This window comes from Megalops cyprinoides, chromosome 25 (genome assembly GCF_013368585.1).
Source record: "Megalops cyprinoides isolate fMegCyp1 chromosome 25, fMegCyp1.pri, whole genome shotgun sequence".
NCBI lineage: Eukaryota > Metazoa > Chordata > Actinopteri > Elopiformes > Megalopidae > Megalops > Megalops cyprinoides.
The window spans coordinates 11,163,898-11,182,777 of record NC_050607.1 but is presented as its reverse complement, the minus strand read 5'-3'; the positions used below and the strand labels follow the sequence as shown (position 1 = coordinate 11,182,777).

The following is an 18,880-nucleotide window of genomic DNA, read 5'->3' as shown; positions in this document are numbered from 1 at the left end:
AGTCCTCGTCGCTGTGTGGGAGTGAGAGCGGCTGTTGTCGCTACCCGGCGGTAGAGCGCAGCGTCCCTGCCCTCTGGGCTCGGTGTCAGTGGGAAAACTCACTTAGCGCTCACAAACAAAGGGACTGAATGGCACCGTCCCACCCCCGTCCCCACCCACCACCTCCTCTCTCTGACCGAGGCCAGCAACGGCTCTTCATTTTCAAGCTCCGAGATGGTGAAATTTTGAATGCACTCGTTCTCGGTGCAAACACACAAACACAGATGGGAGAGCTCCAGAGGCACTCGAGATGGAGCGCTGATTGCAAAGGGGGGGAACATCTGCGAGTCAGGCTGAATAGGACTAATCCTGGAGTGCCCGCGGCATTATGGGAGGAGATTGCCGGAGAATGAGCGCGACTGTGAAGAGAGAGGCCCCGCTTTGTGCCGCCAGATGAATGACTTCCAGTTACGGGCGCGGTAAACTGCAGCGGCTCCGAATGAGCAGCCGTGCGTGGCGCGCGCGTCTCGCGGCGACGTTTCTGGAACGTTGCGGGGCCGCGCGAACACGCGAAAAGCGCGCCCATTCATGGAAGGCTGTCGATTGCGGCTGATAAGCCGAAGACGGTCGCTCGGAGCGATCCCTTTCATGTCTGGCCTCAGAGATACGCTATCGCTCTGTGTGGCACTTGGGGAGATTGCGGCGAAGGCAGGAAACGCAAGCGTCTAAAAGGTGTCAGTGTGTTGACTAAAAGCGTGCACAGTGCACTGTGTATACAGATACAAGTCAATGCTCAGGAAGCTGTCTGGCAGATAAACTGCCTGCAGATAAAGATTTGACTTCAGTTCCTTCTGTTCCACATCATTGAGGCCCTGGCCAGTGTCTTTGTGGTTGTATTAGTGACGGAAACATACGCACCATGCTCTCTCAGTAGCTCAAGGTTACCTCGCTAGGGGCTTGTACCCCGATTAGTACTGAATCTATCCTTGACCATGAGATGATCCTGTCTGCACCAAGAGCAGTATAAATGAATCTACAATTCAGGATCCAGACCAAGGCAGATCTTATGAGCACTGGAAAGAACTTTAAAAGATTTTTTTACACTAAATGATGAACATATGTCTAATTGTAGAATAACAAATTACTTGGGGAAGGGGTTGCTGGGTAAAATAAAAGACGAGACAAGATCTCTACCTTGTGAATATTGACCAGCAGTCAGAAAAATGGCGAAGTATTTCCCGTGGAAGCCCAGCTGTTGCAGAGGCAAGCGGGGTCCCAGCAAGCACCTCTCCTCACCCCTCCTTCCAGGTGCTAATCACAGGAGTCTAGCATCTGTTGCCCGGGCAAAGCCTCTCAGCTGCCAAATTAATCCCCCACCACCTTGCTGCACTGAAGAGGGCACAGGCGCACAGGAGACGGTCATTAGGACGGGACAGGAGGGAAACTCCAGCTCTGCGCTGAAGACTTGGGTGTGTCTGCCCAAATCTTAGGCCCCGGGAGGTGAGCAGTGAGTCTCATCTTTCTGGAAGAACTTTGCTGTTGCGAACTTGAAGATCTGATTTGGAGAGGAGCCCCAGCTGACCATCAGGGGATGCTGTATAAATATTCTCACGATCAGTTAAATCTGTTACCTTCCATTCATGTATTTTTTACTGGGTGTTCAAGACGGTTTGATCCCTACTGTGCCTTTATATGGGTTTCTCAGTTTTGGCTAATAAACTTTTCACATTACCTTCAAACACAGAAGAGCTTTCACGTAATTAGCTTGATTAATCTTTCCTGACACATTAATTATGCTCTACATATCCATTTTAGAAAGAATGAGAACAGTGTCCCAATTAGGTTACCGTCTACAGTCCCGGGAAACTCTGAAGTAAAAGGTCATCTTCATAATTCCACATTATTGTCTTGCCTAATAATCCAGCCTTTGCGACATTCTCTCCAGCGGGGTACTGTCCAGATATTTAGCGGAGCCATGGTCCTGCTTGTAGTTGATCTCATAAAAACCATCTGCTAAGAACTGCAGTCCAGCGCTTTGTGAAACTGTTGTTTTATACAACTAACATGGTTACGGTTTTTACCACTAGTAACATTAGTGGTTAATAACTTGCGCTAAATAGGCCCGGTTTAGTGACCTGAACTTTCCGCTTTTATGCATTAAGAGCCCTTTCAGTTCTGTAATTCTCATTTGAGTTAAGTATGACGGATTAGGACCTGCACAATGATTTGGCTACACAAAACCGTGTGTGTGTCATTCATTTCTGCGCTATAATCTGCACCACTTTGATTTCTAACTCTAATTCTTTTCTTTTAACTGCTCTATTTGGCTTATCTCTTTCTGTCACTCTCGTACTGTGGGATTAACTACATCTGAATCCCACCTCTTGTACTCTCACACTTAGGAATTTGTGTTGCAATGCCAACGATAAACGGGGAATCCATCCAGAAACGTAGGCTACTTTACCGTCGAACTGAGAGTTATGCTGGGAAGTGTTAAACTAAGTGGGAGTAGTCCTCACCCAGCCCTGATACAGGTGGCTGTGTTGTGAAATTTTTACACAGCTCACTCCAAAACAAGATCTCATGGTAATAATTCACGGTAATAAATCACAGTTGTTTGTTATTCAAAAGTATACATCCATGTAGCTTCTAGGTTGCTGATGTGAGACCAGAAAACGGTGCATTTAGTATTAACGATGAAACATTTCTAAACTGATTACAAAGCTGTTATGCATTTCTAATATCAGATACATTTTTGATGAAGCGCCTCCCTGGCTATGGTTAAATGCCGAAAGACAATGATCAATAGTCATCCGATGATAGCAATAGCTTCAACGCGGGTTTTCAGATTTAGTTATGACAAGAAACACGCTTACGGCTTTATTTTATTTTATTTTAATTTCATTCAGTCATTCGGAAACGGACAGTCCAGCTGAGGGCAGCACCCGCCCGTGGACACACCTCCAGCTTGAGTGACAGGGCTGTGCTTGCAGCGTTGAAGCCAGGCGAGAGCACAAGAAACTGCTTTGTTCTGAGAGAGTGGATTCTGCTGGATTGCGCCCAGTTTTGGCTTGCAGAGCTCCTGGACCCCCTGCGAAAAAAAAAGGAAGACGGATCGAGCGACCGACGTGGTGCTGGATTTACAGTACGAGGGGTGGGGGACGAGGCAATAAAACAAAATTGCATTCACGACCGCAATGAGGCTGCTGGGCACCGGGCGCAGATTTTTAAGACCTGGTGAGGCAGGGGAAGACTGCGGCGGATTTCGAGGGGATGCAACCGTCGTCTGGGATGCAGCGAGAAGAGCGCCGTGTCCGGCAACGCGAAATGTATCCGTTTACTCCCAAAGCGGCTGAGCTTGCGTGATAAGAGATTTTTTTCTTTCCTCCCGCTAAATCAAAAATAACGGTATCTTGATTTAAACATTAGCCCGCTGCTGAGAGGGAAAAAATAAGGAATTTGGTATGTGCTTACGAAACAAATATCTCTGTGTGGACTCCAATTCCTACTCCCATTCATACAGCAGACCAAGGAGATGCGACCAAAATGAAGTATTTTTGCATGTAGTAAACGTTAACAGAGGCAACGTTAGCTAGCTGGCTATCTGGTAACGACCCTACTGGCCGCAGCCAAATTAAAATTTGTTTGTATGGGCCGTTTATGTTTTCCACCGCAGCAGTAATAATGTTTTTAAGATCCCCCAGAAGCAAGTTGTCGGTGTGGGCTGCTCTTTGCGTTTTAGTGCTCTGCTGGCTGTACAATTACCCGGTTTATCGGCTCCCAAGCGACAAAGAGATTGTCAATGAAGTCCTGCGGCAGGGACAAGTGTGGAAGAGAAACGAGACCGGAATCCATTTGTTCAGGTATTTTATTGTTATACCACCATTGAAGCCTTGTTCATTTAACTTTTTTTTCAGTTGTTTATTTGGTAAATTGTAATGTTAACGATATTGAATTAAAAGCATTACCTAAATAGCACTGAATAGTGCTCGTTGTTGTCATAATTAGTCATATCATAATTATCCTGAACTGTTCTATTGTGTTTCATTTTGGGTCTATTAAAAATAATGATGCTGTTTTGAAAACTATTTAATATTTTGGGTTAAGTGATCCTTTTCATTCGTAAACATGGTCTCGGAAGCGTAACCTTAGCCTATTGTTAGGTAACATAATTTGTAATCACTTGGAATTGTACGAGAACTGTTACACTAAACCAATTAAGACACACCTAGGTAAACTTAAATCTCATTATTCTGAAATTGAATTTAGCTACAGGGTGATGTCATTATACAAGATTTAGTTTTATTGTAGGCCTATTTTGTAATTAGCGAAGATCGCTTGCGTGAGAGACTCACACATACTGTACAATCGTGCCGCGGAGACCGATTAAGCCAAGATGCACAAAGCCACACCTATTATGTGTAACTGTATTTCAGAATGGACGTAGTGGAATGCATGTAGAACTCGTATAGAACTCACGCACTTAAGCTCGCCGTCTCGCCGTCTTCCAGGGAAAAGGCAGAGAATTACAAATAAATCACTGCACAGCGGGGCTTTAGTCTTTCACAATGCCAGTTCCCACACTCGGCGTTGACAACGGAGCAAGTTGAAGAGAGGACACCGTAGCTTCGATTATCAGGGTCCATGCCCTGTTAGCGTGGAGGATGTGACCGCAGATGGTGTATTTATGCAAGTTAGAGCGCGCTTCTACTGTCGTAGCAACAAAGTTGTGACTACAAGTAAGATATGGATGTAAGTTAGTGCTTTAACTGTTATAGCAGTAAATGTTTAGACCTCACCCCTGTTCTTGAAGTTTGGGCAGTTATGGTAGAATACAGTACTTTATACTTTATACAGTACTCTGGAATATATTCATACATTATTATTATTTATTTATTTATTTTTACAAAATAAGTTGTCTATTAGAGAGCATTTTGATTATCTTCCCTAAGCAGATGTAACCTACATAGCGGTGACTACAGTATCTTGTGCCATAGTTCAGATAAAAATGTGTACTTGTTACTGTATTGGTAGTTATTATTACTCAAGCTGACCACAATCTGTACAGTTAAGTGTGAGATTGCCGTACACCATTAAAGTGTCCGGTTAAGTCACTTGTCTCGAGGGAACACACCAGTGGCATGTGATACTGCTGCCGCCCACTGTCCACATGCACGTAGCTGATGCTGTAGAATCTCTCTCCTGCGCTTTGAGAAATGCAACATTGGCCGCTGCACCACATGACACTGGTGCCGTCAGGGTAATCGTCAGGTGAAGCACGCTATGGTTTTCCGGCTGGCCCCAGAGGCACCGGAACATCGCCCCTTTGCCATGTCAGCTCAATCCCTGCAGGCTGTGGGGCAGACCGGTTTCAGTGGTGTCTGACCTGTGTGCCTACATTTGTTTCTTGACTTTTCAGCGTGAATGATTCTCTCTGAGGCTTGAGTATTAGCATTTTCACTGGACTGAGCTTGTCTTACCCAGACATTCCCAAACGTCACTCCCACACTGTGTAAGTCCACCTGCAGTTACTTTATCTGTGGTTTTATGGCGGAGTCTCAGTGATTATATGTCTAAGTCTCTAGCATTGGCTTACATGCACTAAACAGTATGCAACATTGCAGTCCTAACGGTTTTATAGAAGCAGTCTGAGACACACAAACTTTATAGATCTTTCCATGATAGAACCACAATATAAAATGAGATTAAGCAAATTAGATAGGCATGCCAGTCTCACAAAATGTACCTCGTTTAGTGAATTTTGTATTGTATGTTGCAGTTATGTAGTGGTTCTGTTAAAATGTAATTACTTTAATTCTGATTGTCCAGTACACTTGGAAGACATCCTTACCTGCAAGTCAGTGAAAATTGAAAAGTAACTTTTTTGGTTTGTATTACAGTATGGTGAGACTTTATCTGGGGGAAAAAATTAGAATGTTAACTCTGAATGCATACAAAGCTTTTAATCTCTCAGTGTCCTGATAGAAGTATTTGAAAAAAAAAAAACATTCAGGTAAATGTTCAGCTGAACGTATCAGTCGTACAGGTAAATGCTTGGTACATCCAACCAAACGCTTTCCCTGGGATCTCATTTGTCAGAGAGCCACACCAGGTGCCTCCCAAACTGTGCTCCAGCAGCCAATGAAAAGCCAAATGCTGAGGGGCTTCTGAAACAACTTGAGCCCATTCTCCTTCTCACAGAGCCGTTCCTGACACAGTGAGAGTGGTATGAGGCACATCCTCCACCTACCGCAGCCCTGTTAACGGTCTGAAAACACATCCAGATCAACTCTAACAGTCTAAGCACATTTGGGTGAGACATGAACTTTGTGCCATGTAATTAAGCAAGCGCTTGGTCCTGATCAGCACTTCACCCTTTTGCTTCACGTCATCACGCGCCGCTGATATTAACCGAACTATTAACCGGCGTGCTGCAGGACTGCTGCGCTGAGCGTGTCTGAAGCCACATGCATTTGCGTAAAGACCGCACAACAAAGGCGAGGGCACATAATGTGTGTGAGGATGTGCTAATGACGGCAGAGGATGGGTTTCAAATGCGTCCCCAGACAGTTCGGTGCCCTCAGCTTACTGCAGGCCACTGAGTTACTTACTGAACAGACCTGGGGCTGTTGTGATGCAGTAGGGCGGTGGTGATTTGGACCTGTGCCAAAGCAGGCTTGAGTGTTAACATTGATCGGATCTCAACACCGGCGCTAAGAAAGACACAGAACTTAATCAGAGATGCATACGCTGCTGCGAATCCCTTATTCCTCATTTCATCCACATTATGTTCAATAGGGTCAGTTTAGTGTGTCAGTCACATTTTTATAGTCTTAAAAGGCTGGCAATTTGGCTCATTTTATTGGTGAGTGGAAATGTATTTGTTGAGCATTAGGCGGTTATTGCATTAGCTGGTAATGATACTGCATTATCAGTACTGCACAGTGCAAAAGTGGTGGGAAGGAGAAAACACTGAATTTTAATGATTTTATTATTATAAATGCTACAGAATTTCATCTCTTGCATGTTGACTAAGCACAGCGTATTAATGCTCTTTAAAATCTGGCAGCGTAGTCAAATGCAGTTAAATATTTTAAAATTACTTTTAATGGTCTTTTCAGTCATTTCCCTTGAATCCAGTGTAATGTTTAAGACAGTGGGAAAAGGTAGTCTTGTGCTATTTGAACAGGCATTATTGAATTCCCTGGCTTATTTATGGGTTTTATTTACTGCATATTTTATTGGTAAGCTTTTCTTTATTTAATGGAACTGGGCATAACAAGAGGTTATTGTCTACCATTTGAACATTGCAAGTATTTAACAGGCTTTTGAAAAGAAATTTAATTTGATTTAAACAAATTATTTCAGCTTGTTTTTGGAAAACTCACTCATAGAAAATCGACTGATGCCAACCTACTCGGTATCCTGAATCTAGCAGGGCTTAGGTTTGCCATGTAGAAGTGTGTCTTTAAGTGTGAGAAACATGGTACATAAATTGAATGTAATATCTTTACACTGGTTTCACTAATGAACCTGTGAGCTGTAGACATTTAGTGCCTTTACACAGTGCCAGGATAGAGGGGCGGTTTGCAGAGGTCATTAAAGATGCTATTCGTCACAGAGCATTTCCCTTTTGTCCCTGCAGGAAGCTACTCAAAGAGTGCTGTGACCCTCGCAAAATGTTCGCAGTCACAAAGGAGAACTCTCCACTGGGCAAGGTCCTCTGGTACGATGGAGAGCTCTACCACTCCCACACGGTCAACAATGACACCTACCCGCTGTTCGTACAGGTACTTCGCCCATTGCCATCGCATGAGAGAGAGCTTTAAACGTGGTAGTGTTTTTTCTTAATTTTTAAAATAATTTTCTAATGTGTGAAAGGCTTTTCTTGTGTATCATCCCTACGAGGCAGTGACAGTGTGCTGGTGACAGATGCCTGAGTTGCACTATATAAGTGCATCTGGGATGTTGTGTCTGAGGTGCGTTTCGGTGTCCCATGGCTGCCCATGGTGTCTCAGTATTTTCCATGGCTGGAAACACAAAATTTCAGATATATCAAGTACATATTTTTGCCATGAATGTATTGCCATTAGTTAAGACGTACTATAGATGCAAAAAAAAAAAAAAATTTCATTGTACCAGTACCATATGCTTGGTGTGAAAATGCAATCGAGTGAGCATGTGTTGTTATAATATCAGTTTCCTTGTAGTAGGAATAACCAGAAGGCATTGGAGGTGTAGTATTTTGCTGGGTTGTTGTCCCTTTTGGATATGGACTGGCTTGGTCTGAAGATACTTGTAACAGCTATTCTGAGTGCAGCCATTGGACAACTTTTAAGATGTTAAAATGGGAAAAAAACAATTATTAACTAACATGTTATTTAACACATTCATGTATATTGATCACTTGAACTTACAATTACATTTGAATGTTGTCATTAAGGAGATATTCTTATCCAGAGGCATTTTGGGAATAGAAGACTCATTTGAGAAAGTTTATGGATCAAATCAGTGTGGCAGACTTATGGATTCATGTAGGCATCCACAGTGTAATTGGATGTGCAGTTTTGCAGCATTTCCTCCTGTAGTGCATGTGGTAGAATGCAGTTGTGGTTGTTGCGTGGCCTTGGGTTGATAGAGATGGAGGAGCTTCTAAAATATTGAGGTGTTGTCCATGATCCTGCACCTGGAGGGGTTGTTCCACTGTAATTATCACAAGTGATGCTTGTGGTAATTATACCATATGGGCCGTTCACTGGCACAGAACGTAACATTGCAACCCAGCTGTTTCCAAAGGTCAGAAGCGAGGCCTGTTAATCTCATTAGTTGAGCAGTTTCTTAGCATTAGTTGATTAAACCACCAGCTGACGATCTGATTAATCAGTTTTCCCTTAATGATATTTTTCAAACCAGCGGCTTTAATTGAGGCTGGCCTGCTGAACCTGCATTTTCTTTGGTCAGACTACAGTGCACTGTTTTGTAACAGAATTAAAAATATCTCAAGCGAGAGAGCACAGTGAGCTATGCCGAGTTTTCAATCGACCAAATGAAATCCTATTTTGAGAGCTCAATCAGTTGAATATGCCTTTTGAAATAAACAGAACCCAAACCGGAGCAGCGGGAGATTCATTCTCTGGATTGACTATGAGCCACAGCCTTGGAAAAAAAAGAGATTTGTTAGAATGTGACAGATTTTCCAAAAACCTGCTGATGTCACACGGGGAAATTGGACACCCCTGGAGTGAGTCGTGGTGCCTCCAGGGAGGTGATGGAGCTTAGGAAGCATGGAAGATCTCGCCTTTCCTGCCTCACATCCTGTCAGATGGCCGGGAAGATATATAGGGGCAGAGCGTGAGAGGTTGGGTGTGGAGTAGACTGTGCAATCCTCACTTGATGTGCCAATACCATCGCTCTCCATTGGGGATACAGGCACCTCTTACAGCGTGTGCTTCTGGGAAACCGGTAGCTGTTGTTATATATGACTGAGGAGACAGGTGACAGCACTTAGTCCCTGTAAGAAATGCCTCTTAAACCCTTCTAAAGTAAATTCATGATGTTGATTTGGAGTGGGGTTGAGGGGAATTTAGGTGCGTTACAGCATGGAAGCTGATTGGTTCAGGGGAGTGGTCCTAAGGAGATGTGAATCGACAGAGTGTGGAACCTGTACAACGGCTTCTTTGTTCATTGGCTGCTTTTGGTGAAAGGGTGTGTGTGGGGGGGGGGGGGGGGGGTCTCACGTTTCAACAGGAACTGTTTCCTGTATTCCCGTTATCCGGAGGAAGTGGCATTGGGGGGGGGGGGGGGGGGGTTCACAGGTATGGATCCTCTCTTCTCTGGTTGGATCAGTTTGGAGAAGCAAGCTGTGGGATTTACAGAGAAAACGGCTCGCAGCGAGCCACTCCAGACTGGAAGACCTCCAGCCTGCGATTGTGTGCCGGCAGACAGAACAGAGGCAGATCCGGGCCTGTGGAGTGGGCTCTGCCTTTCAGCATGGGGAAGCACACTGCCTTACAGTACAATTCAAAATTCCTGTTAAAATTACTGCTCTTTCTGCAAACCTCTCTTGAAACCTTGCCCTACTTAGTATCATGTATTATGCATTGTATCATATATTATATATTGCTTGTAGTATTACTTTATGTAACATCAAAACTTATGGCCGTGGGAACGTGACCCAGCCCTGTAGCGTACAGTTTTTGTCGCTGGACCCAAGCTTTGCAGAGCAGACAGTCTCACCCAGTGCGTAGCTTACATTTATAGAGCTGTGAGGGTAGGGAGGCCTCCCTTCCTGCCCTGGGGTTGGGGTTAGGAGCCGCGCCGCCGCTGCAATGGAGCAGAGGCTGTTGAGCAGGCCGCAGAGGAGGGCTCTGTTGGCTGCGGAGTGGCTGTGGATCATGTGGAGGGAGCGTCGGTAATCACAAGCTGCCAAAAATAGCCCCGTAGGGGGAGAGGGGGAGAGGCGCACAGGGTCCTGAGTGTTCCGCAGCGGGCACCCTGCCCATCTCATTCAGCAGGGCTCCGCTCCACTCCGCTGCCCGCACGATGTGAGCAGAGTGAGTGAGTGAGTGAGTGTGAGTGTGTGTGTGTGTGTCTGTGTCTGTGTGTATGAGTATGTGTGTGTGTGTGTGTGTGTGTGTGTGTGTGTGTGTGTGTGCATCTATGTATGTATGAGTGTGTCTCTGGGTGTGTGTGCATCTATGTGTATATATGTGTCTCTGGGTGTCTGTGTGTGTGTGTCCATCTATGTGTGTATAAGTGTGTCTCTGGGTGGCTGTGTGTGTCTGTGTGTGTGTGCATCTGTGTGTGTATAAGTGTGTCTCTGGGTGACTGTGTGTGTCTGTGTGTGTGTGCAACTATGCCTGTGTGTATGAGTGTGTCTTTATGTGTGTGTGCGTGTCTGTGCATAGGAACACTGGGATGTCAGGGCCTGCTGCCCTCTATACTGCATGCCCTTAAAGCCAGCTCTGACGTGCTGGTGGAAAGTACAACGGGTCCTCACCTCTGCGCACGTCTCCACCCCCTCCGTCAGTCCAGCCCCAGGCCTGTCCCTTTGTCCTTCCTCCTCCTCCTCTTCCTCCCTCTGCCCCCGCTGCCAGGACCGCCTCTGTGCCCCAGGTCATACTGATGCAGAGTCGCACCAGCCAATACAGGAGCTCCTCTCCTCAGCATGGCCATACGCACAGCGGGGAGTGGATGCTGCTCAGGGGAGGTGGACATCTGAAACGTGCCGAACGCGGACCTCCATCCGTCTCTGCACTGGGGCAGTCCTATGCGCCCGCCTACGTGCGGACTCTTTCATTTGGCACCGCATGGTGGGGGGGCGGCTCTTGGCTGCCAAATAAGGAGGAGGTTGACTGTGTCCAAATGAAAAGATTCAGACTTTTGAGTCTAATATTCTCCATAGATGCTTTAAACAGACTGTCTCTCCTCCTTTAAACAGATAGCCTCTCCTAGACTCAGACAGCTGTGTTATGCTAATAGAGACCTAAAGGAATTTGTGAGCAGACAGGCTAATTTGAAGTGTTTCGAGCATAAAGGTGACATTTAGGATTATTTAAAAAGTGCTTACAGTTCTATTCCAAATTTGAGTGGAAAACTTGAAAAGTTTAGTAGAATGTTTCACAGTATAAGGCCAGAGTAGTGAACATGTCTAACTGGCTTCCTTCAGGGCTGTGTGGTGTTCTGGATGGCTAACAGCAATAATATACAGTGCGGACAAAGCAAAACAAGTTATACTGAGCAAGATATACAATGCTGTCTTTTTTTTCCTTTTTTTTTGATTTTTCTCCTTTTTAACCCAGTATTAACATCACCAGTGGCGCAGTAGGCTGGTGTCTAAGGCTGAGGCAAGTCCAGTCCAATCCAACAGTATGCTTGCAAACAGCCAACATCCGCTTTTCACACTGCCATTCCCACAGTGTGCTACAGTGGGGTGGGGTGGGGGGGTGGGGGGGGCACACTGATTGGAGGATGAATGGGACCCCACTGACATCTCAGACTGGGTTTAACCCATTCTGGAGTGCTCAATCTGTGCTCAGGATGTGCACTTTAGCAGAATGAGCCACTCAGGAGCCCCACGCTGTGCTCTTTCAATGACACCTAGAAATGTTCCTGAGACTAAATGAATTCTTGGGAATTTATTTGGACGGATGCACCAGGCGCTGCCAGCCTGATATGTTCATGGTGTGTCCAACCAGACACTTGCCCCGAAGTTTCTTCTCATCCACCTTTCCTATAATTCTTAAAATGTTACATTTATACATAATATACATCTGATTAAAATCTTAATCTTAGGTGTACACTGTTGGTGCCTTGTGCATGTCCATTTTGGTCACACTGCATTGTGTGGGATGTGTTTGTGAGGTTTGTAGGGCTTATGATCTCTTCAGAGACCCCCTGCAGAGGCGTTTACACGGCTGGTTTAACAAATTTTTATTGCGTGTGTCTGTTGCCAGGAGACGCCATTGCAGGTGCCCCTCAAGAGGTGCGCTGTGGTCGGCAACGGAGGGGTCCTGAAGCGCAGCGGCTGCGGGAGCGCCATCGACCAGGCTGACTTCGTCATGCGGTGAGGGAGGCGTCCGCTCCGCTGCCCGTTCAGATTTTAATCGGTCACTCATTACCTTTGGTCCCCGGGAGCTAAACAAAGGCGAAGAGGTGAAGAAGCTGATGGAGGACAAAACACAGATGATTAAAGTCGTCAGAGAGCAGGCATTTCCTGTCTGTGGCATGGAAGTGGTGAGGTGTGGTGGTCAAGGGGCTGGACACCCAAACAGAAAGGTTGCAGAATCGATTCCTACCTGGAGCCATTGTACCCCTGAGCAAGGTGCCTAAACCAAGTTACTCTGGAACTGGATAATACGGAGGCAGTGCGAAAATGTGTCCATTAAGCAATTAAATAATGTAATATGCTTTAAAAAAGAACACCCAATGGGGTCGCGTGGGGTCAGGCTAATGACCAATTAGAACCCTGAGGCCTCCCTGAGATACTGGCCACTGCTGGCTTGTTGCTGAAGTAGTGTTTCTAGTTCAGGACTTTGAGCGCAGCACTTTCCTCCGGTGCCTAGAGCATTGTGGGAAGGGGGGGGGGGGGGGGGGGAGAGAGATTGATGTATTAAGTTACCGCTGCACTCGTCAGCACATTTCTCGGCTCGTTCTGAACTTCCGCTGCCATGCATTCGGTGCCCTAGTCAGGCTGTGTGCTGAGCCCTCCCTGTCCCGGACACTCACAAGTGTCTAACGCTCTCATTTTTTTTACCCCTCAGTTTACTCACAGCTGAGAACAGAACACAAGCAAGAGTACCCGACTGTCACTGCTGCCCGAAAAGAGTGCCTGCCTCTTAACATATGCGCTGAGCTCGAAACGCAACAGAGATGATCCAAAATGGAGAAATAACAGGCTTTCCTGAGAGTTTAATTATTGTTTAGAGATGGGGCTGTAAGGGGATAGGAGAGATTAAGGAACGGGAGATTTTGATGGAGGTAAATTGGCAGGGAAGTGCAGTTCACCTGGCCTGGGAAAGAAACCTGAACGTTAGAATGTCCAGTGTGTACCTTAAATACGATTCATTGATTTTTTTGTGTGCTTGTAAGTGATGTGTGTGTAAGCGTTGCATGAATTTATGCATTGTGTTTTATGTTCTGTGATGTAACGTGTAATGTGTGTCTTCAGGTGCAACCTGCCGCCGCTGTCGAAAGACTACACAGAGGACGTGGGGACCAGGACGCACCTGGTGACAGCGAATCCCAGCATCATCGAGAAGAGGTACGCCTGCCGTTAGTCACCCTGTGCACAGTTAGCATGGCACGGTCATCATTAGAGGTCTTTATGCTCGTAAAACTTTATCAGGCAGCGTTAATCGGGGTCACGGGAGGACAGCACTGTCAAAGCAGACAAACAGCAGCCGCGGCAGCAGCAGATCTCACAGCAATTTACCGTCCCATAAAATTAAATCATTTATAATTGCATTAAATCGGAGGAAAAGAAAGACCTTGCTGTGCTGGGCCTTCTGCAGTTGAAGTTTGAGCTGCGTGGGCTTTTTCAGTATAACAGGTTGAAATGGAGAGCTGCTGAAATCAGCTAACACAACAACAAGATCCCACTGAAAGCAGGCCTTGTACCCCTAGCTGAAAGCCAGCAGGGCTTAGTGCAGGTGCGCAAGGTAAGGAGATGTCTCTGTAGGCCTTCTTCAATGGTAGAAGAAGACAGATCATCAGAGGTCATTTGAGCAGCTACATTACATCAAGTTGTATTACATTCATTTAGCAGATGCTCTTATCCAGCACAAAAAAACAGAAGTGTATGCCTTCAAGTTTTATTAGCAACAGTGTCAGACCAGGCTGACACTGATAAATGACCATAGGTATTTCATTGTGTGAAGTAATTCTAGGTTCCATATTTCTGCTTGAATCCAGATGGTATGGATGGGCAAAGAGTAGCTTTGGTAGTAAGTTACCATATACAATAGTTGCTAATAAGCTTAACCAATCAGAGTGCAGTACTGAGATGAGTGTAGTCAATCGTGCCACCAGTCCCACCAATTTGTTTGTTTATTTGTTCTATGAACTCTCTCAACCTATCACTGCTGTACAAGCTGATGTGATGGCACTTATGACAAAACTGTCAAAATATGTTCCAAGGTATGTCAGCTGTTGAATCATCTGGTTATTTCTGGTTAAGTCTGTCACTTTTTTACATTTCATTCGGGAGCTTGTGTTAAAATGTCAATCATGTGTTTCTTCTCCTCGAAAAGTCAGGCATGCTGCAAGAAACCCACACTATGCTTTTTTTAAAACCTCTGGAACAAAAGTGACACGAGGTGGTGGTACTGTATTGTATTATGTGGTATTGTATTGTGTGTTTCTGACCACATAACTATGGAGGCATAAGCAGACTCCATTATCCTAATCCATTTACACATGGCACATTTTTACACATTATCCATTCAAACAGCTGGATATTTACCAAACTGCAAATGCAGTTTAAGTAGCTTTCTCAGGGGGAAGGACAGTAGCTCCATGCTGAGCACTTAATCCTAATTGTCACAAGTGTCGTTCCATAGCCATTACATCAGTGGTAAAGAGGTAATAATGGGAATATCACTTAACTGTGGTGTATCAGGTGGAATCCTGGGGATGTATTCAAAGCTTAAATGAAAGGCTTTGATCTCCTTTGGTGGTAGAGGATTAAATCTGCATTCTCTCCAGGTATTAAATATGTGAATCTCTTCTCCAAGTGGAACCGTGTTTGTACTCCCTGAAACCTTCCATATTCGTTGAGCATCGCTGGTTATCTATATAAGGAAAGAGTAAAACCTATTGAGTAAAACCCGGCAGAGTCTTGTAACTGTCAGCTATTTATATCACTGGAGTTGTCCGACTAAGCACTTTGCCTGGAGATATTCTGTCAGAGACTGATCCTAGCATCCTTATAAGGTATCATTATCCTGTCTGTTTTTCTGCAGAGAGGTTGGTGCTACATTTCCCACAGGGAACATCAAAGGTTCAAGGGTCTGCCATCTCTGTAACTTCTGTGTTGCTGTGAGGAGTTTTTACCTAGGCTGAAGTGTAGCTTGAGTGCACTGGTGTCTCATGTGCGTGCTTGCTTCCTGTTTCTGTGCCTCAGGTTCCAGAACCTTCTGTGGTCCCGGAAGGCGTTTGTGGACAGCATGAAGGCATACGGCCTCAGCTACATCTACATGCCGGCCTTCTCCATGAAGCCCGGGACGGAGCCCTCCCTGCGAGCCTACCACGCCCTGGCCGACTCGGGCTCGGGCCAGAAGGTGCTCTTCGCCAACCCGGACTTCCTGAAGAGCGTGGGGCGCTTCTGGAAGGGGCGGGGCGTCCACGCCAAGCGGCTCTCCACGGGCCTCTTCCTGGTGAGCCTGGCTCTGGGGCTGTGTGAGGACGTGGCCCTGCACGGCTTCTGGCCATTCTCCATGGACCTGGACGAGAGGCCCATCAGCCACCACTACTACGACAACGTGCTGCCCTTCTCCGGCTTCCACGCCATGCCCGAGGAGTTCCTGCAGCTCTGGCACCTGCACAAGAGCGGCATCCTCAGAATGTACATTGGCAGGTGCCCTGAGCAGTAGGGGCAAGACTCCGCCCCTTTCCCAGCAGCCCCCCCCCCCCCCTTACCCCCCCGTGACCAGCATGAGAATGTGTGACCAGTTCCCCATGCCTGGGCCTGGCCCAGGAGAGGCTGATGGGTTTTGCATGGAACTCTGGGTTCTCGTCTGCTTCGTGGTTCTAGTTGACAGCGTTGTTGCAGCTTGGGATGGAGGCTCTTTATTGGGGGGGGGGAGTAAAGAAAAGGAAAACATTGGTCTCAGCCATGGCCACTCAGTACTGGTGAAACACGAGGGCCTAAGGGAAGAAAACAGGAGAGAAAGCGAAGTGGAATCTGTGCGGTTGGGTGCCGGTGGGCTCAGACAGCCATGTCAGTCAGACACTGAAAGAAATATAGGAGAATGACACACAGTGAGGAGTATTCTCCTTTACCATCCTACACCCTCACTTGGCACATTTGTCTTACGTGAGACACTCACTCGTTAGTTAACAATAGTCTTAAATTATTTATGTGGGATTGCCCTTTAAGGGTTCAGGCTGAAGATAAATCACTCTGTTGTTTTCTGGAGATGTAAAACTATTAGATTCATGGCTCGAAGGGGAATGGCATGAGTCAGAACTTAAGCCGGCTTCAAGCGACAGGCTTACCAAACGTCGTGTTTACCAACAGGAAGGACTTGGGCAGTTGCTTTTCAGAATCATAAGCGATTACTGTATTCGGTCATACTTGATCAGATCCGCTTTGTTAGGAAGATGAGGCTTTCAGAGCTGTGTTGGGAGACATTTAGCGCCTGTGGCATTGAGCCTCAGCCTTTTATTGTGTCAATGAATTATACAAGCTGCTGTGTCCCCAGATCCCATTAGACCTTCCGGTGACAACGAGATAAGGCGAAAATAGAAAAACTCACGCTGTCTTTGAAAGATGACGTTATGTAATTGTCTTTTGCACTCCATGTTCTGTTTTTTGTTGTTGTCGCTGCACAAACGCAGATGTTAAAAGAAAGCCGGAGTCGGGGTCGTGTTAGTCAGGTGCGGGACACCTGGCGGTACAATGTGAACGCGTATCGAGCCGTGGTCCTGTCGGTTGCAAGGGGTGGGGTCTGAGGCGACAGTGTTCAACCCCTCCCTCTAGTTAAACTCTTGCGTCTGAATTGTATTTCCATATGTTATTAAAATGCTTTTTGTGGGTTTGTGAGTACAAATAAGGGATGACCTGGTGTTTGCTTTGTGTAGCTCTCAGGTCCACACAAAGTTGGACCGATGTACAGCAATGTCCAAGGGAACAGCAAAAAGCATTGAAATAGCCAGGGTCCCTAAAGCTCGTGAATCTCTTTTTGTGCTTGCAGCCATGGCTGTACTGCACTGTGCATATGTACTGTAGAAATGTCCATTCATTTCAAATGAGGCCTTTCTGGCCTGTAAGGTGATTCTGCTCCGGGCTCTGATGTGGTATGTGTGGGTTTAGTGGTTGTGTGGGTGTTAAACAGTGAAGGACGCTGGTCCTCCAGGACTGCATCTTTGGATTAAGACAGCCTTTCGGGTCAGGAATCGACCGGGACATTTTTGCGTGTGACGCCCACTCACTCGTTCTCTCTCTCTCTCTTTGTCTCGGGCTGTTGGATGAGCAGAGCTGTCATTGGCTGGTCTGGGGACCCCGGTTTTCCCTGGGAGCGGAGAGTCCATCCCCTCGGGCCGTATGAGCTGACAGGAGGTGTGTCACTGAAGGGGAAATGGAGTCTCTGTTCAGGGTGTATTTAGTGCCAGTAACGATGTGTACAGAGGTAAGAGGCAGCTGCCATCCTCTCATACGTTCACATGAGGGATGTACGACAATGGCACACTCAAGAGTCAGCACACGGTGAGTGCCAGTGCACTCATGAAGTTCCAGCTTTCTTTTTTTTTTTTTTTTGTTAGTTTTTTTTTTTTTTTTTTTTTACTTCAGTGGTCATGAGCCTGCTGTTTGATTTTACCGCATCACAGGGTTCATCAGCTGTTTAACAGGAAGGTCCCGAGTGCCTTTTTCTTGTCAAAGTAAATGCAGCACATTGTGAAGAAAAAGGGAAAAAGCACAAAATAATTATTTTGGTGATTTGGATGCAAAATTTGTCTTTTTTTGCAGCCAATGAAACATTTTTATTCTTTTTCTGTGATATGAACATGTTCATTGTATTGTATAGGTACTTTCACAGCCGTCAGCATTTCCAGGGTAATACTTCAGAAATGCGAATCATGTTGAATATTTGTATTGTTAAAGTATTTTCAGGACATTTAACCTTTGACCTTTGTCATGGTTGCCATGGTTGAAAACAGTCTTAAGTGGAATGAGCTGGTTGCTATAGGACCAAGATAAGCGTTGTTTCCAACATTTAATGGCTGTCTGAAAGTGTACAGTGTGTGCCATGCACTCAGCAAACTGTAAAATAGCAACTGAATCAAACTCAAGCCAGTGGGGTACTTTCTGACCTTTTGTGTGAGTGTGGGTTGCTGTGTGCACTGCATGACTGTGGTTTGTTCAAGTGGAATGTTCTGGCCTCGTCCTGTTCTGTTGTAGATCCCATTTCCACGCACTCGTTTCTTTTCTTCATACCATATCCCGGCGTGCTTTGCGCCAGGGTAGCAATTACATCTGAGTGCCAGTTCACTGGCGAATCTTTTTACCTTGTTACACAAAGCTGAAACTACAGAGATGTACAAGAGACCTAAAAAGGATGTCATTGTAAAGCAAAAACATTTTCAGTGGTATTTTTGGAGCAGTTCAGAGAAAAAAAAAAAAATCTGTGTTACTATTCTGAACTGCTCTTTTGGTCATGAGCCAACTGATAGTATTTTTACT

The 18,880-nt window shown here is 45.8% G+C and overlaps 1 protein-coding gene across 1 annotated transcript; it reads left to right on the top strand.

The window, feature by feature from the left end:
- Nucleotides 1-2,985: 2,985 nt before the first annotated feature.
- Nucleotides 2,986-16,103, top strand: LOC118772059 (alpha-N-acetylneuraminide alpha-2,8-sialyltransferase-like). Its single transcript, XM_036520302.1, has 5 exons — nt 2,986-3,842; nt 7,625-7,769; nt 12,435-12,544; nt 13,649-13,741; nt 15,602-16,103. Exons 1-5 carry the CDS (start codon nt 3,640-3,642, stop codon nt 16,068-16,070), a joined length of 1,020 nt encoding a protein of 339 aa, XP_036376195.1. The 5' UTR covers nt 2,986-3,639; the 3' UTR covers nt 16,071-16,103.
- Nucleotides 16,104-18,880: the final 2,777 nt, after the last annotated feature.